The sequence below is a fragment of the Mustelus asterias genome, chromosome 23 (genome assembly GCF_964213995.1).
Source record: "Mustelus asterias chromosome 23, sMusAst1.hap1.1, whole genome shotgun sequence".
In the NCBI taxonomy this organism is placed as follows: domain Eukaryota; kingdom Metazoa; phylum Chordata; class Chondrichthyes; order Carcharhiniformes; family Triakidae; genus Mustelus; species Mustelus asterias.
This window is the reverse complement of record NC_135823.1, coordinates 35,629,947-35,651,655: the sequence shown is the minus strand read 5'-3', so window position 1 is coordinate 35,651,655 and position 21,709 is coordinate 35,629,947. Positions and strand designations below refer to the sequence as shown.

Here is a 21,709-nt window from a genome sequence, read left to right as displayed (position 1 = left end):
CTGAAAGAACCTGTATTAAACTCAACCAAAATAGTATTATATATCCTCCTCTAATCATATTCTGGAATTAAAATCTGGGCTGGTTCTCCTAGCCTGCTGCGCTGCTTGAGTGGAGCTGATTATCATGGAAATGTAATTGAAATTGACATTTCCATATGATTAACAGGCCCGGGATGGTATTCTCTGGGCCTACTAGCGTCTCCCCCCAAATCCCCCACCCCCGGCTGGGAATGGTTCCCACCAGCCGGGTTTACAACTGCTCCCCACTAATGGGGAACAGGTGTCCTCATCCTGCTGGTGGGGACAGAGGCCATTGAGGCCCCCCCCAGGAGGTTGGGGGCAAAGGGATAGGTGCCCCTTGGGCAGTGCCAGCCTGGGACCGTGGTACTGTTCAAGCGGCAAACTGGCATTGCCACCGGGCAGCTTGGCACTGCCCATGGGGGCAGGACCTATTGGGGGGCGCGATCGGTGCAGGGGGACTGGCTGCCAGTCTGCACTGGGATCGGTGGGGGAGGGAGGGAGGAGGGCGATCAGGGCTAGTCATCGGGGTAGATTGGGGTTGGCAATCAGTGGGGGAGTGCTGGGGCTGGCTATGCCGGGGGGGGGGGGGGGCTGTAGATTAGGGCTGGTGGGTGGGGGATGGAGATCAGGCGGGCTGGTGTTGTGGGGAAGGGGGAGATCAGGCTTGCATGCGATAAGGGGGAATTGCGGGGAAGGCCAGTGATCGGGGGCCAGCGATTGGGGGAGCCTGTGCAGACAGATCGGCGCATGTGCAGTGACCCACTCAGTGCTATGATGACAGCCTCTTGGGCGGGAATAGGCCCCACCCCCTGCTTTTCAGAGTGAATCACGCTGAGGCACTCTGTATTGCCCAGAGTGTTGGAGATTCGTTTTGGTAAGTACGCCCAAAAAATGGGCGAGAAATACTCCAGTTTTCCCGTTGGACACTTTGAGTCATCGAGGTTTACACCATTGAAACAGGCCCTTCGGCCCAACTTGTCCATGCTGCCTCTTTTTTTAAATGCCTAAGCTAGTCCCAATTGCCCACGTGTGGCCAATATCCCTCTATACCCATCTTACTCATGTAACTGTCTAAACGCTTTTTAAAAGACAAAATTGTACCCGCCCCTACTACTATCTCTGGCAGCTTGTTCCAGACACTCACCACTCTGAGTGAAAAAATTGCCCCTCTGGACCCTTCTGTATCTCTCCCCTCTCACCTTAAACCTATGTCCTCTAGTTTTAGACTCCCCTACCTTTGGGAAAAGATATTGACTATCTTAGTTTTGCTTTGGGAGAATCCTGGCCCTAATATCCATCGTGTGGATTTTGGACAGCTTACCTATCTAACAGGTGATAAATCTATGAGGTGTATGGGTTTCAATAAAAAATTAACAGTGCCAATCTGCATACATGAGATTGTTTTATTGTCTTAAGCAAAATAACAGTAAAGAAAGATAATAACACTCACACAAATGGCTAAATTAGCATTGACGACATGGCGCATGCAGGGGTCCTCATATAATGAGTTAACATATTGTTTATGCTTGCTCTCAAAAGGCTCATCCACATGACTTCTGTTCAGCCCACAGAGCCACATCAATATGCACTTTGCTCTTGATTTCAATGTGTGTCCACCTAGCAGAGAACAAGTATTATTTTAATTGATTGCAGAATTCTATACTCAATATCCTGATTTTTAAATCAATGTTTTAAACTTCTCTATCTTCTCTAAATCTTTCCAACTACCTTCAATGCTTAACCTGCCATTTAACTCATTCATTTCCTTCTCTACCTATCCATGTAGACCATCAATGCATGTGGACAGTGATGGCAGTGACTATACATCTCTGATGTGTTTGATTGTCTCCAACTTCATTATAGGTTTTAAGTTCTTAAATTTACATAATCTCAATTAATCTTAGTGACTCTTCCTAATGGTGAGTTTGTCCATGTTAACATCTGCTACTCTGAACTCTACCATCCTGCAGGAACCACACTTTGGTAGCCCGTCATGTCCTACCATTTTACTATAAGCATTAATTAAATTTTTAATGTGTTATCTGTCTTCCAAGTCAATGGAAATTTAGTGATCTAACCAAGGTAAGAGAACTGATAATCAGCCTTTTCTAAATGGAATTACAAGTCTGCATTTTGGCTTATTTAATAAGCAACTGGAACTACTATTTGAAATTAGCATTACTTTTTGCATGTTGCCCCTTACAACTCCAACTCTTTATGTTACTGTAACTACCGAATTCTTAGCTGAATTTCTAATATTCCCACCTTAAGTCATCTCATGTTTTTAGTACCTATGTAAACCATTTGAAGGACCTGCCTACAGTCCTAACCCTCCTCAAACAGCTATTCAAACTTGTTAGCCAGGATAATTTATTCTGGGGATATTCCTGCTCTAGCCTTTCCAGTACTCTCCTTGACCTATGTATTCATCTCTCCATCCTCTACCATTAGCAGTTAAGTCACCTCTCAGCGGGGTCACTAATCGCCGAAACTCTTGCTTCAAAAATCTCTATCCCTCTCTGATGTGTTTGATTGTCTCCAACTTCATTATAGGTTTTAAGTTCTTAAATTTACATAATCTCAGTTAATCTTAGTGACTCTTCCTAATGGTGAGTTTGTCCATGTTAACATCTGCTACTCTGAACTCTACCATCCTGCAGGAACCACACTTTGGTAGCCCGTCATGTCCTACCATTTTACTATAAGCATTAATTAAATTTTTATCTACTTAAATTGTAATTAATTTGCTCATCTTTGCTGTTAGGAAGTACTGTTTTAGTCACTTTGATTGGTGGATATAGCCCAGTTGACACAATACACATGGATTTTAAGAATGCTTTTGACAAGGCATTATGTACGCTTACATAAAAAAAAGACTTTGAGATAGGAAACATACGAACATTAGGCCATTTAGTCCTTGAACCTGTTTCATGATTCAACAAGATCATAGCTGATCTGTGACCTAACTTCATATACCCACCTTTGCCTTGTACCTTTTAATACCATTTGTTAACAAATATCTATCAATCTCAGATTCAAAATGAACAACGATCCAGCATTAATTGCAGGTTGCAGAAGACAGCTCCAAACTTCTACTACCTTTTGCATGTAGAATTGTTTCCCAATTTCACTCCTGAAAGATCTGGCTGTAATGTTTAGACTATAGCCCTGTCATGATAATGTGATATGTGCATGTGTAGTATTAGTCTTTAATTTCATCAGCAGGTCAAATATATATTGAACTTCTTTAGAATTAAACTTTTAGGCAAGCAAACACTGACTTAAGATGACAGCTACAGGTCACCTGACATATCTGGTATTACAAGTTGGTCAGTTTCTAATGTGAATTACAATTAGAACATGCCAAAGCATGTGGAATTCCACTCCTGTGGAATTGCACAGCTGCTGATGACAGGAATTTAAAGGAACAGAAACTGTAACTGACTCTCACCATTTACACTTCTGTAAAGCTACTTCTCAGGCAGAGACAGGAAGTCAACCAGGACAATGGCTATTTAAAACATGTTCTTCCTCAGTCATCAAATGGAAGAATGGTCCATTCAAAAATGATGGCTGGGACATTAAAGAAATTAATCACCTGTCCTGATCTGAGCTAATTAATTACCTTCTGTGGAATACCCAACTCATTATGGAAAGGTCACATGATACAAAAAAAAACATTTTGAAATGCCTTTTATTACAACAACCTAGTTACTTTTGGGCAGTCTAGCAGGAGGAGTCTGCAAATGGAGCCATAACACCATATCTGTCTCCCTGTCCTCAAGTTCAGAGCCCTATATTTTTGCAATCCAACACAGAGATAGAGAATTTCAATCACAAGCAACTTCATGAATAATAGCAATGATTTTTCAAAAAGACGGATTAAGGTGTAAAAGAAACTGTCTCCAGAAAATGCAGTTTACAACCGCCTCAACCTCATTGGAATTTCAAGATCATCGTGAAAAAAAATCTACCTTAACCATGAACACCAGCGAAGGACTCGTAGGCAGTGAACTCTCTCTTTCATACCTTTTGCCATTGAATTTTAATTTGTCAAAAAGTTAACCTCCTTGAGATGTTAAGGGGTTAACATCCCATGAATTTCCTGTGATCTTGGCCATTTGAAAAACTTAACTACATCTTGTTGGTTTGAACAATTTGTGAACAATCAGCATATATTCCCTATTCTGAACTGCTCCTGACCTTGTAGATAAACTCCTGCTCGAACAGACCGGTCTAGACTGGACTCTGCTAATGTGTCCTTGTTTGAGGGAGATAACATTCGTTTTATGTGCAAAGTAGCATCCCAAGATATATGGGAAACATTTGCTATCTCACACTCGAACAATGGTGGACGTGTAGTTTCGATGGCAACCGGGGGTGGGTTTTCGACATATTTATGGTTTTTCTCATACTGTCTTTGTATTTACTGTTGCTAAGCACGTGATTTGGGTGAAGCAACACTGTGTACGTGACTAATTGCTGCAAAAATAGTATAAAGGGAGGAACCTTCCCCCCTGTTGGAGAGTATCACTCGGCTATACTCAGAACACTGCTGAGTTAGAAAAGCGATTCTCCAAAAAGCTTGTACTTGCTTGAAAATAAAGGATTGGGTTTTTTTTATAGATCAGTGTCTTGCTTTTGCATCAAGTACGTAAGGGTTTCTGAAAAACGAACCTTGACAATTGGCGCTGCGACAGCAGGGTTCCAAGATATACAGCTGTCCTCTGAAGCGGACTGAATAAGTGATCGCCTAGGTGTCAGTAACGTGAGACAAACGGGCCCACAAGGTAAGATTAAAACCTTGGTTTCTCTCACTGAACCTATTACTCAGTCGACCCCGCATCCCCTGAGGCTCTGTGTTGACGGAACTTTGAGACGACTTACGTCCTTGAACACGGACTAGTCCTACACCGGGAGATTCGAGTCCCCCGGTTGCCTTAGTGATTCGAGTCCCCAGGTAAAGGTAAAGGGTGGTTAGAGGCCCCCAGGTTCGGGGTTCGAGTCCCCAGGTAAAGGTTCAGGGTTAGAGGCCCCAGGTGGAAGTTCAGGGTTAGCGACCCCACGATCCCACGTAAAGGTTCAGGGTTAGAGGCCCCAGGTTCGGGAGGTTTGATTCCCGCGGTGGCCGGGGTTCGAGTCCCTAGGTCGGTAGCAATTGAGGTTCGAGTCCTCTAAAAAGTGGTCCTTTGTTTTTTTTAAAAAGGGACGGAGTGTGCAGTGTGTGTTCCAGAATTTTGAGAGAAAGGAACTATGTTCTCTCAAATTACTAGGGAAATATTATAAATTAATTGGCAAGATGAAAATTGATTAGAGAAAATCTAAGGTTGACCTAATAATTTGAGTAGTGTTTGTATTTCAGTGTGTTTGTGTGGTCTGGTTGCTTGTCGAATGTAGGTGGTTGTTGTTGCATTAGATTGAAAGCAGGAATTGTTAAAGCCTGTTTGTTCTTGTGGAATATTTATTAAATTGTTTTCAAAAAAAAAGTAAAGGGTGGGAATTAGCTGAAGTTGGAGACGTGACTGCTTGTGCCGATCGAAGGGAGGTGCCTGTCTCAAACGCGCAGTCTTGTGCATTTGAAAACTTGGACCGGTTGTTGGGAGAGGAAATCCCCCATGCGAAGGTCAGGACACTGAAGTGGACATAGAGGCAACAAGGCACTGCAGATCGTGAAGCACAAGTGGTCAAAGTCCCTTAACAATGGGTCAAACTTTGGATAAGTCAGGGGATTGGACCCCATTATATAAAATGTGTCGGGAAAACCCGAAAGACGAGGAGATACTCAGACGTTTGTCGGGTTGCCTGAATAAAAAGTTCCCCACTAGGGGAAACTTGGGATAAGTGTATTAAAACAGAAGAGGCTATTAGAGAGCCAATGAATTAACCGAGAAATCAAAGCTGGCCAGCTGGGTGGGGGTGGGGGGGGGGATAATATAAGTAGGAGAGGGATCAGTGAATGTGATGATGAGGGGAAACTCAAACATTGGGAGGTTTTGAAGTTTCTGTGTGAGGGTCATGAAATGAATGAAAGGGAAAGGGTTAAATAAGAAAGGCTGGAAAGGGAAAGACGAGACCGAGAAAAAGGATTAGAACGGCAAGCCGAACAAAGGAAAGATAAAAAATCAGAGGTACCTCCTGACATATCTGGTCTGCCAATGTTGTTCCAAAATACCGATACAGATGAACAGGAGGAGGAGGATTGGAGAAGGTAACCTAGCCCTCCGACCGCTCCCCAAATCCAACCCCAACCAAACAGTTAAAAAAGTACTTGCATTTGCGCAGCACTTGATGACATTGCTACAGAAATATTTCAAGGTGCTCCAGGTACAATGAATTACTTTCACATGTAGGGACTGCAAACAAATCCCTATTTGGCCTCATTGTGCAACAAATATTTTCCCCCAAATTTTAATTTTCAACATCTCATCTTGTCAGGAGTTACAGTGTAACAGAAGAAATACTGGTGAGGTGCACATAGAGTTGGTGAATGCAGTGGTTGTGATTTTTGAATTTCTTGACTTAAATGGCTCATTAAACAATTTATACTTGTAACACCTGTGGTGAACCATAGATGGTTACCACTATGGGTACTTGTACATATGTTACTCTTGTTACTGTTGGGGTTAGGGTTTGGATGTTCCACCTGTTATTATTGTTTATGTGGTACACTCCGTTCGGCTCCGCCTTCTTACAGGAGTATAAAGGTCACTGCTACATCCTAGTAGCCCTTAGTCTGGGATAATATTGTTAAGTAGTGTGCTCCAATCTTGTTGTGAATAAAAGCCTTTATTCCCAGGTACGTCCTAGCCTCCCGTGTGAATCAATCGCGCATCAATTTTATTCGCAACAAAATACTGAAAATTTTGTTCGGAAAAAAAAATGGAGCAGATGCTGAAGCCCGACCGGCTAACCTTGGATCCGCGTGCCGCTGGGGCATCGAATACTTTCGACCATTGGTTGAAGTGCTTCGAGGATTACGTTGAGGCCCCGACAGCAGTCCAGTCCGACACCGACAGATTGCGGGTCCTCCACGCCAGGGTGAGCGACACTGTGTATGCAACAATTCGCAATTCCCCAAATTACAAAGATGTTATCGAATTACTCAAGAAGCTGTATAATAAACAGCCGAACGAAATTCATGCTCGTCACCTATTAGCCACTCGACGGCGGCAGCCCGGCGAAACTACGGGACAGTACCTGCGCGAACTTCAACAGCTAGCCAGAGCCTGCAACTGCAAGGAGGTGTCGGCTAATCAATACACTAACGACCTTATTCGGGACGCGTTCGTGGCGGGAATCGGCTCATCCTATATTCGCCTGCGGCTGCTAGAGCAGGGTAACCTGGACCTGGCTAAGACGGTAGAATTGGCCGATGCAATGGAAACGGCCTCCAGAAGTCTCGAAACCTACCCCACCGACCACGTGGGAACAGCGTGGCAAGCACAGCCACCGCCTCAACTGTACTCGGCAGCTCCTCGGAACTGCGCGATAATGCTCTCAACTTCAGACCTGACGGCTGCGGCAGCTCCTGGAGGCCCATGGTGCTATTTCTGCGGATTGGCGAAGCATCCTCGCCAGAGATGTCCGGCCAGGACGGTGTTTTGCTCCGCCTGTGGAAAGAAAGGGCACTATGCAAAAGTGTGCCGAGCAAAGACCCCTTCCAAGCCCAGCAGTGCTGCGTGCGACTCCCCAGGATCCATCTCCTCGTCTCCGGCCTCGTCGATGTCTTCAGCCACGTGCGATCCATGGGCGCCGCCATTTCCTATGATGACGACACAAGCCACGTGCGACCTGCGGGTGCCGCCGTTTTCAACATCATCGACCACGTGCGATTCATGGGCGCAGCCACTTTGGTCGACACCGGCCGCAGAAGACCAGCAGGGGTCCTTGTCGTCGGCTATCTCAGCTGCCTGCAGTTACGCTCGGGATCCAACAGTGGCGTCAATCATCCTGGACCAGGCCAAGCCTCACAGACTCGACAAGTCCATGATGGACATAGAGGTAAATGGGCACCTGGCGCATTGCCTGTTTGACAGCGGGAGCACGGAGAGCTTGATCCATCCGGATACAGTAAAACATAGAACATAGAACATAGAAAGCCACAGCACAAACAGGCCCTTCGGCCCACAAGTTGCGCCGATCACATCCCCACCTCTAGGCCTATCTATAGCCCTCAATCCCATTAAATCCCATGTACTCATCCAGAAGTCTCTTAAAAGACCCCAACGAGTTTGCCTCCACCACCACCGACGTCAGCCGATTCCACTCACCCACCACCCTCTGAGTGAAAAACTTACCCCTGACATCTCCTCTGTACCTACCCCCCAGCACCTTAAACCTGTGTCCTCTCGTAGCAACCATTTCAGCCCTTGGAAATAGCCTCTGAGAGTCTACCCTATCCAGACCTCTCAACATCTTGTAAACCTCTATCAGGTCACCTCTCATCCTTCGTCTCTCCAGGGAGAAGAGACCAAGCTCCCTCAACCTATCCTCATAAGGCATGCCCCCCAATCCAGGCAACATCCTTGTAAATCTCCTCTGCACCCTTTCAATGGCTTCAACATCTTTCCTGTAATGAGGTGACCAGAACTGCGCGCAGTACTCCAAGTGGGGTCTAACCAGGGTCCTATAAAGCTGCAGCATTATCTCTCGACTCCTAAACTCAATCCCTCGATTAATGAAGGCCAGTACGCCGTACGCCTTCTTGACCGCATCCTCCACCTGCGAGGCCGATTTAAGAGTCCTATGGACCCGGACCCCAAGGTCCTTCTGATCCCCTACACTGCTAAGAATGGTACCCTTCATATTATACTGCTGCCTCATCCCATTGGATCTGCCAAAATGGATCACCACACACTTATCCGGGTTGAAGTCCATCTGCCACTTCTCCGCCCAGTCTTGCATTCTATCTATGTCTCGCTGCAACTTCTGACATCCCTCCAAACTATCCACAACACCACCTACCTTGGTGTCGTCAGCAAACTTACCAACCCATCCCTCCACTTCCTCATCCAGGTCATTTATGAAAATGACAAACAGCAAGGGTCCCAGAACAGATCCCTGGGGCACTCCACTGGTCACTGACCTCCATGCAGAGAAAGACCCCTCCACAGCCACTCTCTGCCTTCTGCAGGCAAGCCAGTTCTGGATCCACAAGGCAACAGCCCCTTGGATCCCATGCCCTCTCACTTTCTCAAGAAGTCTTGCATGGGGGACCTTATCGAACGCCTTGCTGAAGTCCATATAGACCACATCCACCGCTCTTCCTTCGTCAATGTGTTTGGTCACATTTTCAAAGAACTCAACCAGGCTCGTAAGGCACGACCTGCCCTTGACAAAGCCGTGCTGACTACTTTTGATCATACTAAACTTCTCTAGATGATCATAAATCCTGTCTCTCAGGATCCTCTCCATCAACTTACCAACCACTGAGGTGCGCTCTCCGTGTGCAAACTGTCAGGCAGACAATCTCCATGGCGTCGAGGTCCCGATCTGTCCTCGTTCTTGGGAGCTGTGTGGTAACCTTAACGGTGCGGGGCACAGTCTACGAGAACTTCAGGCTCCTCGTGTTACCGCACCTTTGCGCTCCGGTACTCCTGGGGCTAGACTTTATGGTCCACCTGAAGAGTGTGTACAATGGGCCACTCCCTCCACTTTCAGTGGGAGAACTGCAGCCTCCAAATTGTCCAGCGCGCTCCACATGCAGCCTCTCAACACTCAAAATTACCCCGCCTTCCCTATTCGAACATCTCGTGCCAGGCTGCAAGCCCATCGCGACTAAGAACAGGCGTTACAGCGCTGAGGATCGGATCTTTATTAGATCTGAGGTTCAGCGGCTCCTCAGGGAAGGGGTCATTCAACCTGGCACTAGCCCATGGAGAGCACAAGTCGTGGTGGTTAAGACTGGAGACAAGCCCCGGATGGTCATAGACTATAGTCAGACCATTAATAGGTACACGCAGCTGGACGCGTACCCTCTCCCGCGCATATCTGACATGGTCAACCAGATTGCGCAGTACCGGGTGTTCTCCACCATCGACTTGAAGTCAGCCTACCACCAGCTCCCCATTCGCCCAGAGGACCGCAAATACACGGCCTTTGAGGCAGATGGCCGTCTGCTACCACTTTTTAAGAGTCCCTTTCGGCGTCACTAATGGGGTCTCGGTCTTCCAGCGTGAGATGGACCGAATGGTGGATCAAAACGGGCTACGGGCTACCTTCCCGTACCTGGACAACGTCACTATCTGCGGCCATGACCAGCAGGACCACGACGCAAACCTCCAGAAGTTTTTACGCACTGCGTCTCTCCTGAACCTGACCTATAACAAGGAGAAGTGCGTATTTAGCAAGCACCGCCTAGCAATCCTTGGATACGTGGTGGAAAACGGGGTCATCGGCCCCGATCCAGACCGTATGCGTCCCCTCCTTGAACTTCCCCTACCCACTAGCATCAAAGCACTGAGAAGATGTTTAGGCTTCTTCTCGTACTATGCACAGTGGGTCCCCAATTACGCGGACAAAGCCCGTCCGCTCATAAAATCTACCTCTTTTCCTCTGACAGCAGAGGCTCGCCTAGCCTTTGCAGGGATAAAAGCCGACATCGTGAAAGCCACGATGCACGCTGTTGATGAGTCCATCCCTTTTCAAGTGGAGAGTGATGCATCTGATTTCGCCCTGGCCGCCACACTTAACCAGGCGGGCAGGCCCATCGCCTTTTTCTCTCGCACCCTCCAAGGCCCTGAAATGCGGCACTCCTCTGTGGAGAAAGAGGCTCAGGCCATTGTGGAGGCCGTACGGCATTGGCGCCATTATATGGCTGGCAAACGGTTTACCCTGCTCACGGACCAGTGGTCCGTGGCCTTCATGTTCAACAACACGTTAAAGGGAAAAATTAAGAATGATAAAATCTTGAGGTGGAGAATCGAACTCTCCACCAGAACTATGATATCATGTACCGTCCGGGGAAGCTCAATGAGCCTTCAGATGCCCTGTCGCGTGGAACATGTGCCAGTGTGTAGGAGGACCGGTTACAGGCCCTCCACAATGATCTCTGCCATCTGGGGATCACTCGGTTTTTCCATTTTGTAAAGGCTCGGAATCTGCCCTACTCCATAGAGGATGTCAGGTCGATAACTCGAAGCTGCCAGGTTTGTGCAGAGTGCAAGCCGCACTTCTACCGGCCTGACAGGGCACACCTCATTAAGGCCACTCGCCCTTTTGAACGACTGAGTGTTGACTTCAAGGGGCCCCTGCCTTCGACGGATCGGAACGTGTATTTCCTCAACATTGTTGACGAATACTCCCGATTCCCCTTTGCCATCCCCTGTTCTGACATGTCCTCTGCCACGGTCATCAAAGCCCTGCGGAGTCTTTTTACCCTGTTCGGCTACCTCAGTTATATCCACAGTGATAGGGGTTCGTCGTTTATGAGTGATGACTTGAGGCAATACCTGCTCTCTAAGGGAATTGCCTCAAGTAGGACTACGAATTACAACCCCAGGGGTAACGGACAGGTCGAGAGAGAAAACGCTACAGTCTAGAAGGCTGTTTTACTGGCGCTAAGGTCTAGGGGTCTTCCAGTCACCTGTTGGCAAGAGGTACTTTCTGATGCGCTCCATTCAATCCGGTCTCTCCTGTGTACGGCAACCAACGCTACCCCACATGAGCGGATGTTTACCTTCCCTAGGAAGTCTTCCTCTGGGACTTCACTGCCGTCTTGGTTGACGTACTCAGGACCTGTCCTCCTGCGGCGGCATGTTAGGGCCCGCAAGTCCGACCCTTTGGTTGAACAAGTCCATCTCCTCCACGCCAACCCTCAATATGCCTATGTGGCTTATCCTGACGGGCAAGAGGACACGGTCTCTATCAGAGATCTGGCGCCTGCAGGGGACCTGGAAACCCCCGTCACTCCCGCACCCCTGGTTAGAATTCCTTTGCCCATTCTCTCCCCTCCGATGCAGGCAGCATCGGGACCTCAACTTAATCCTCTTACTCCCGTGTACAGCTTGCCTGAGTCCAGGAGATTGTCGCCACCTCAAGGTCGACAGGCGTGTGAGGAACTGGAGGAGTCAGTGGACACCACCTCGGAGAGAGGGTCGTCACCATGGTCACCAGAACCGGCACTGGAGCCAGTGCTGCGGAGGTCGCAGAGACGGTGCGGACCCCCGATACGGCTGAACTTGTGAACATGTGGACAGTTCGTATTGTCTCCTTACCCCACCGGCCTTTGTTTTTAAAGGAGGGGTGAATGTGGTGAACCATAGATGGTTACCACTATGGGTACTTGTACATATGTTACTCTTGTTACTGTTGGGGTTAGGGTTTGGGTGTTCCACCTGTTATTATTGTTGATGTGGTACACTCCGTTCGGCTCCGCCTTCTTACAGGAGTATAAAGGTCACTGCTACTTCCTAGTAGCCCTTAGTCTGGGATAATATTGTTAAGTAGTGTGCTCCAATCTTGTTGTGAATAAAAGCCTTTATTCCTGGGTACGTCCTAGCCTCCCGTGTGAATCAATCGCGCATCAACACCAAAATATTTTCACTCAGAAAAACTGAAGGAAGCTCAGCCTTTTCAGTGTTGGTTGCAAAAGAAAGATGTGCAACTGTAGGAAAGAGTTTAAAAAATAAACGTACAAGTTAAAAAACAGCTGCTTCAGCATGTATTCCCGGCTCACCTACACCAAACATAAGACATTTCAGTGGCAGATTAAGTACCCATTGTGCATTTTTTGAGTCAGAAACTTTCATTTACACCTTGGATGTATGAAAAACTAGTAAGGTTTTTATGCAAAATGGGAGCCAACTTTACCAGATTAGGGTATTGAAAATAATGTGTAGGGGGAAGATAGCAACACAATTACCAACACAAGCTGATAAAACTGGAGTTAACTGGAACTTATACAATGTAACCAGTATATTGAGGCTCAACTTTTCTAGCCCTTTTTAGATCAATTTGGAAGATGCCAATTGAAGTTTACTCTGTAAATGGCCCATTATGTACAGTAGTCATTTACATTTAGCTAATTTAATTAGAAAATGTCTCATTGGCTCTATAATTTCTAGTATAATTTTCAACATTGGTCAGTTTTTTTCTTCTGAGGGTTAGCAATTAAGTTTGCTGAAACATTTGGAAATGAATTCAGACAATTTGTATTAAATTGGCAAAGAGGTTTGTGTAAACGCTCCTGATTCCACAATGGTCAACTTACTATTGAGAGATACATGAATAGAAAGTGCACAGTGGAAGGCAACATTGTGTAAAAATACTCCAAGTCCTTCTCAGTCCTTGTACTGTTGTTGGTATCGTAAATTAAGCTCTCGCAGTTCCCGCTCTCGCACTCTCCATATTGAGGGCAAAGAGGGAACAGATGCACCCTCCTTATAGACTCGTGCTTGTCCCACCTTGGTTATTCAGCACTTTTCAAAGTCAGTAAACACTCCTTTCATCCTTTTATGTACAATTAATTAAATTGTTAAAATGTTAAAATGTTGTGGCAGTGGTATTTCCCCCTTCCGATTCCAATAATAAAGTTACATCAGGGAGAGAGGGACAGGATCCTTTTAAAACCCATAGGGGAAACCAGAAAAAACCTCTTTCACTATCTTGAGATTAAAGTGACACAATGCCACCATCTGCTGGCGGCTCACTGCTACTGCAGGCGCTGCATTTTGTGAACCTTAGACAAGTTCAGTAACTCCATGCCTGCATCTGGGAACTGGTTACTGCAGTATGAATATTGAACAATATTAACAGGGATTAAATTTATCCTAAAAGGAACTGATGTTTTCGGGAATAAATTAATAATCTGCTAATCAGGATCAATAATAAAATTACCTATTTAAAAAAGGTTAGATCTCACTGTGACATGATCACTGAAGTTACTTTCACTAAAAAATTAAAAACTATTTGTATTAGAATTTGTACAAAAGTATTAAGAGTGCACAGTGTCTAGGTACATCTTTCACTGCCTTGTTGTTCTGCAGGTTAAATTGGTTGGTCTGAAGCGTGATAGACCAAAGAGGGGAGTAAAGGGTTAAAAAAACAAGCAGGCACTGACTCTCTGTGCATGGCACAGAGAGAGAGAGGATGTAATTGTGCGATCGAGAGCCTCATGTGGTGGAATAGGGTATAGCAGATCAAAGTGAATTGCTTCTCTGTGTGCGAGTTTAATAAATTACTTTCTCCCAGTTGAAATTTTACGATAGTACAATTGAGGCAGGGTCAGGATTCTTTAGTCTTGGTGGCCATGGTCATTTTCAAGAGTAGGAATCGGACAGAGATTTGAGCTCTGCCATGTGGAAAAGGTGGCATTACATTACATCTGAAAAGTTGTAAGGAGAGTTAACCATTTAGGCACCCAGTAGATTTGATCTTGTATCTGCCTGTGTTGGTCACAAAGGCAGAGCTGTAGAAATAATTAATCATGCACATTTTTGAGTACCCCTACAGATGAGTTCTTAGAACCCCCACATGACTGCTTACTAAGGAACCAATTTCTAACCTCTCTCCGCCCAGACCTTACTGACATCCCACTCCCTTCTTCGGACCTTAACTTGTTTGTTGACGGCAGCTCATCTATGTCCCCCTTGGGTAACCCCCCTCTCCGGATATGCGATTGTCGATGCCACCTCCACATTAGAATCGGCGGCGTTTGACCCCCCCGGTGTCTGCTCAGAAAGCAGAACTTTTTGCCCTCACCCGTGCTTGCATTCTAGCCTCAGGAAAGTCAGCAAATATTTACACTGACTCTCGGTATACCTTTGGCATCTCCCACGACTTCGGCCGACTATGGTCTCAACGTGGGTTTTTAACGTCCTCGGGCACGCCCATCCAGAATCCTTTGTATGTCCAAAACCTTCTCCAAGCAATACTCCTCCCTAAACAATTGGCTATTATCAAATGCGCTGCCCATGCCTTCGATAACTCTGCAGTTACTCAGGGCAATGCTCGGGCTGGTCAGGCTGCCAAACAGGCTGCCGCAGATCAAACTTTTATTGTGCCCTCTATGAGCAAACAGGCGATAAATCGCTCACATTCTTCGAAATGACGGGCATGCCAGATATTGTCACTGTTCAGCGCTTACAGGGGGACGCCCCTGCCTCTGAAAAGGACATTTGGAAGGCACATGGATGTTCGCATTCTGCGTCATCAGGCCTTTGGGTTACTCCAATCGGCCAAGTGTGTATACCTGATGCTTTGTTGCCTTTGCTAATTGATTGTCTTCATTCTGATACCCACCTTGGCAAGGAGGGAATGAGTGGTATTATGCACCCCCGACTAGCTGAGGCAGCCCAGTCTCGTATGGCATCATGTTTGACATGCCAGCAAAAAAATGTTGGTCAAGGGGTGAGATGCTCACCAGGAAGAACATCCTTGCCAGGTGGACCGTTTGAATGTATTCAGCTAGATTTTATTGAATTGCCGCGTGTACATTGTTATAAGTACTGTCTTGTGATTGTTGATGTATTTAGTAGATGGATAGAGGCTTTCCCAATGACAAACAACAAGGCTTCGATGGTAGTAAAATTGTTGCTAACTGAAGTAATACCAAGGTTTGGGGTGCCTTGACAAATTAGTTCAGATAATGGCCCTCTCTTTGTAGGAAAAGTCAATAGGGAATTGTGTGATGCGTTACACATCCAACAACAATTCCACTGTGCCTACCACCCCCAGGCAGCAGGAATAGTGGAAAGAGCTAACGGAACTCTTAAAGCTAAATTGACTAAGTTAACGTCCGAAACCGGCCTTAACTGGTTAAAGATTTTGCCCCTAGCTCTGTACCACATGAGAATAACACCCCACTCTACTACTGGACTCTCGGTGGCAGAGATCATTTATGGCCAAACTAGTAGAACACCCTGGGATGCCAATACAAGTTCGCCCACCCAGATAGATTTACACGTTGTGGGTGATGAAATGCAGAAGTACTTCCAGCAGCTAATGTTGTCTTTAAAGTTTCTTCATTCCCAGGTACAGTGCGCCTTTGGATCAACTCCATGGACACTGGATCAAGATTCTGACCCACAGGACTACTTCCCTGGACTGCAGATAGGAGACTTGGTGCTGATTCGAGATTGGGTTTCCTCCGGGTACTCCGGTTTCCTCCCACAGTCCAAAGATGTGCGGGTTAGGTTGATTGGCCAGGTTAAAAATTGTCCCTGAGATGTGTAGTTAGCGGGTAAATATGTGGGGGTAGGGCCTGGGTGGGGTTGTGGTCGGTGCAGACTCGATGGGCCGAATGGCCTCCTTCTGCACTGTAGGGTTTCTATGTTTCTTTCTATGTTTCAAGGTTGGACCAGGGTGGAGGGGACCGTTTCGGGTGCTTCTCCAGGCTCTGGCGGTGGTTGAGGGCGGGGGACGGAGTCGCTGGATCCATTCGGATGGCTGTGGACGATGGACGCCAGTTCCTGCTGGTGGATCGTAGGGATCGTCTTCACCATCTTCAGCCTTTCGGCTATTTTCCTGTCACCTGGACAATCGGATTAACGGGAAACAAGCCGGGAAAATGGACTAAGTGATGGACTATCTCATGTTAATACCTTTTTGTCTATGTCTTACGACTATGCTTTAAATTTTAATGTAAGCAAGTGTTGGGTCTGTACACACGTACCACCACAGGCTAAAGATGGGGTCCCTATGTTCCCTATTCTTTTCGATCCCCAGGAAATGGTATCAAAACGGGACTAATAAGGATGGAATGAGGACGGACCAAATTGACCTCACCTTTCCCACTGATGTGGCAAGGGCAATCCATTACATGGTGCTTAAAATCCATTGCCCTAAAGCCGACTCATCTTGGAGTACTGAGGGAGTTCCAGTCCCCCTCGTCCTGTGGCTATTTCAGGAGATGGTAGCATACAATGGCACCTATTTTGTCTGTGGTTATAACGCCTACCCATGGCTCCCTCGAGACTGGTCGGGATCTTGTTATTTGGCCTATGTAGTCCCTTATGTCCGGCATTTTAACTCCCTGCATCTCCACCCCAAGATACATCTGTTAAGATCTAAACGGGCCATCTCTGAAGCTCAACGGTTTTGGATGATAGCCTTCCCTTCCCATGGGACCGCCATAGCAGCTCGAGAGCTGATCAATATGGCATCAGCTCTTGAGAAAATAGCTAATGATACTGCACCGCTATCTCCGAAGTTTCAGCTGAAGTCGCAGCTATACGGACGGTAGCACTCCAAAATTGAATGGCTTTAGATTACTTGTTGGCCGCAACAGGAGGCATCTGTGCCCTAATAGGCTCTGAGTGCTGTACATACATTCCAGATTCCTCCGACAATATCACTGATTTAGCTGAGCATGTTAAAAAGAACACTGACAAAATTAGGGCTAAAGGGCAAAACTTTAAAAACTACAATCCTCCTGGCGGGTGGCCTTTTAGTAACCTCTCTGGAGACTGGTGAGGGATGCTGATGCATTTGGGAGTCATTATCCTGGTAGTTTGCTTACTGCTAGGCTTATTGAAGGGTGTTTGCCAATGCCTAGCATATCATAGAGCACAGGTTCCCCTCTAAAGAGGTTAGTGTTATCATGGAATGATAAAAGGAGGGAATGAGATGTTAAGAGGTTAACATCCCATGAATTTCCTGTGATCTTGGCCATTTGAAAAACTTAACTACATCTTGTTGGTTTGAACAATTTGTGAACAATCAGCACATATTCCCTATTCTGAACTACTCCTGACCTTGTAGATAAACATTTGGAGTACTGCGTCCAGTTCTGGTCGCCGCACTACCAGAAGGACGTGGAGGCTTTAGAGAGAGTGCAGAGAAGGCTTCCCAGGATGTTGCCTGGTATGGAGGGTCTTAGCTATGAGGAGAGATTGGGTAAACTGGGCTTGTTCTCCCTGGAAAGACGGAGAATGAGGGGAGACCTAATAGAGGTGTACAAAATTATGCAGGGTATAGATAGGGTGAACAGTGGGAAGCTTTTTCCCAGGTCGGAGGTGACGATCACGAGGGGTCACGGGCTCAAGGTGAGAGGGGCGAGGTATAACTCAGATATCAGAGGGACTTTTTTACACAGAGTGTGGGGGCCTGGAATGCGCTGCCAAGTAGGGTGGTGGAGGCAGACACGCTGACATCGTTTAAGACTTACCTGGATAGTCACATGAGCAGTCTGGGAATGGAGGGATACAAACGAATGGTCTAGTTGGATCAAGGAACGGCACAGGCTTGGAGGGCCGAAGGGCCTGTTTCCTGTGCTGTACTGTTCTTTGGAACTGATAATTAACTCATATGCATATTTAAAACAGATTAAAAACAAATTTAAATGACTTAGCTGCCTTCCCGCTGGTTTTGAGCATGGTCTGACCGGCGACTGTTCGTCGGCTCTGGGAGATGCGCATGCGTTCCCGGCGCATGCGCAAATCCCTGTTCAAGGCCGCAGATGTGCGTCTCCCACTGTGACCTGACAGAAGAGTTGCAGGTCACAATGGGAGAAATGCAGCCAGGATGTGTGTTTATCTTTTTTAATATAATGATATCTTTACCTGGGTGAGTTTTAGAACACTAGGAAACAAACCTCTTTGGAAGCGATTTTACGACTTCATCATGCCTGATGAGTGGGAATGGCACAAATTCCCATCGTACCAAAAAAACGGGCGCGATGTAGAACATGTCCAAAATGAGCAAGACGTCAATTAGCATGCTTTTGCATCATCTCAATATAATTAACATGGTTCACTCGCAATTGTCCCAATGTTTAAAGGGTGTGGGGGTTGGGGGAGTAGAGGACGGTGGGGGGGATGGGGGTAGCTGATTGGAGTTCCAGTGATCTAATCTCTCAATGTCTCCCCCAAAGGAAAGGAAACCGCTTACTGGATACCACATACCGTCCTCTTTCGCTGATGAATCAGTACTCATTCATATTGAACAACACTTGGAGGAAGCACTGTGGGTGGCAAGGACGCAAAATGGGAGATTTCAATGTCCACCACCAAAAGTGGCTCAGCAGCAGCACTACTGATTGAGTTGGTCGGGTCCTAAAGGATATAAATGCTAGACTGGGTCTGCAGCAGGTGGTAAAGGAACCAAGAAGAGGGAAAAACATATTTGACCTCATCCTTACCAATCTGCTGGCTGCAGATGCATCTGTCCATGACAGTATTGGTAAAAGTGACCGCTGCACAGTCCTTGTTGAGACGAAGTCCTGCCTTCACATTGAGAATAACCTCCATCGTGTTGTGTGGCACTATCAATGTGCTAAATGGGACAGACTTCGAACAGGTCCAGCAATCAAGGCTGGACATCCATGAGGCGCTATGGGTCGCAATGGAAATGTACTCTGGCACAATCTGCAACCTCATAGCCCAGCATGTCCCCCACTCAAACATTCGCATCAAGTCAGGGGATCAATCCTGATTCAATGGAGAGTGCAGGGTGGCATGCCGGGAGCAGCATCAGGCATACCTAAAAATGAGGTATCAACCTGGTGAAGCTACCAAATGGACTACTTGCATGCCAAACAGCATAAACAGCAAGTGATAGACAAGAGCTAAGTGATCCCACAACCAATGGATCAGGTCAAAGCTCTGCAGTCCTGCCACATCCAATCATGAATGGTGATGGACAATGAAACAACTCACTGGAGGTGGAGGCTCCATAGATATTGCCATCTCCAATGATGGAGAAGCCCAGCACATCAGTGCAAAAGATAAGGCTGAAGCATTCACAGTAATATTCAGCTAGAAGTGCTGTGTGAATGATCCAACTCGGCCTCCTCCAGTGGTCCTCGGCATCTCAGACCATCACCAATAAGAGACACTCTAATCACTCCCCTTTGACATTCAATGGTGTTACCATCACTGAATTGCCCCTGTCAACATTCTTGGGGTTACCATTGACCAGAAATTCAACTGGACTCACCACATAAACACAGTGGCTACAAGAGCAGGTCAGAGGCTAGGAATACTACAGCGAGAAACTCACCTCCTGACTCCCCAGAGCCTGTCCACCGTCTACAAAGCACAAGTCAGGAGTGTGATGGAATACTCCCCGCCTGCCTCGATGGGTGCAGCTCCAACAATACTCAAGAAGTTTGACACCATACTGGACGAAGCAGCCCGCTTGATTGGCACCACACCCACAAACATCCATTCCATCCACCACTGACTCTCAGTAGCAGCAGTGTGTACTATCTACAAGATGCACTGTAGCAATTCACCAAAGATCCTTAGACAGCACCTTCCAAACCCACAGCCACTTCCATCGAGAAGGACAAGGGCAGCAGATACATGGGAACACCACCACATGGAAGCTCCCCTCCAAGCCACTCATCATCCTGACTTGGAAATATATCACGGATCCTTCGGAGTCGCTGGGTCAAAATCCTGTAATTCCCTCCTTAATGGCATTGTGGGTCAAGCCACAGCACGTGGACTGCAGCGATTCAAGAAGGCAGCTCACCACCAGCGCCTCAAGGGCAACTAGGGAAGGGCAATAAATGCTGGCCAGCCAGCGACACCCATGTCCCACAAATGAATATAAAAAAAAGCTGTCATGCACACACTGAGTGATCCAGAAGCCTCACCACCAACTTGATCCACTGAGGTGTTAGTCTGGGGTGGGAGGGGGTTGCATATCAGATGGGCCCGGTGTGTCAGGGTCGTTTCCTGCAACACAGAACACAAAATTGAGTGCAAGGGAGGGACAGGAATCTGGGCTGCATGCAACTTACTTGAGATATCTCAAACATTTGGAGGATCGGCAGAGGCATAGCCCAACCTGGCTGTCACTGACGGTACTGTTGCCATCCTCGCCCACGAGATCGAGTGCCCTCTCCTCAAAATGTGCTAGCACCCTCATTCGGGCACATCACCCCCTGTCTTCTGCCGTTCCCATTTATTATGGGCATTCTCCTGTGGGGACAGAAGGAGGCATGCAAAGGCTGATGGCAGGAAGCCTGCAGGGTGTCAGAAGGTGGGCCTCAGAGGGCAGGGATTGGAGGCAGGTACTGGGAGTCAGGGGCTGGAAACATGCAGGGTGTCATGGGGTGATGCACACAGTACAGGTCACATCGGGGGGACAATGCCAGAACAGGATGTGCACTCACCCTTGCTGCCCTAATGCGATCATTGAGTTTTTTCCTGCACTGATAGCTGATTCTACGTGCCAGTGATCATGTATTGACTACCATTACCACTGTCTCCCAGGCCGCTCTGTCTTCCCCCCCGACCTGGCTTGATGCCCATCTGGGGGGAATAATGAGTCCCTCCTCTCCTCTACCACATCCAGCAGCTCTGCCAGCTCTCCCTTGGAAAACCTGGGGTCCATGATTCTGGCAGCCATCTTCCTGTCCTGCTTGCCTGTCTGTCCATCCTTGGGGCTTATATACAGGTCTCCCTTGTTAAGACAGTTCAGCTGCAGGCAGTTTGGGCAAGTCACGCGCATGTTAGGGCATTCCAGCAAGATTACATACAGTTTGCTTTGTTGTACTGAGGGAGAAGCCAAGACAACACTTGCAGATGTGCTGATGACGATGGGGTGGGGGTGGGGATGGGGTCTCCGATGTCTGTGGAGGATAGAGGGAGGGGTGGGAGGGGTGGGCGGGGTGGGGGGGGTTGCTGCCAGGAGAGTAGCCATTTTGCTGCTTTCCACGTGCATGTGCATTTTGGCCCTCTGATTCGAGCTGCCGACTTCTGGGTGATTTAAGCTCCATCTCCTCCCTCTACAGACGAGA

At 47.2% G+C, this 21,709-nt stretch overlaps 1 protein-coding gene across 1 annotated transcript in view; it reads right to left on the bottom strand.

Moving 5' to 3' along the window:
- Nucleotides 1–1,432: 1,432 nt before the first annotated feature.
- The window catches only part of LOC144510375 (sodium/myo-inositol cotransporter 2-like), a 142,217-nt gene continuing 121,940 nt past the window's right edge, over nt 1,433–21,709 (bottom strand). Inside the window, exons 15-16 of the mRNA XM_078239811.1 lie at nt 11,399–11,407; nt 1,433–1,638 (exon numbers count right to left, since the gene is read on the bottom strand). Of these exons, the coding sequence (XP_078095937.1) occupies nt 1,433–1,638; nt 11,399–11,407 (215 nt within the window). The remainder of the gene's footprint in view (nt 1,639–11,398; nt 11,408–21,709) is intronic.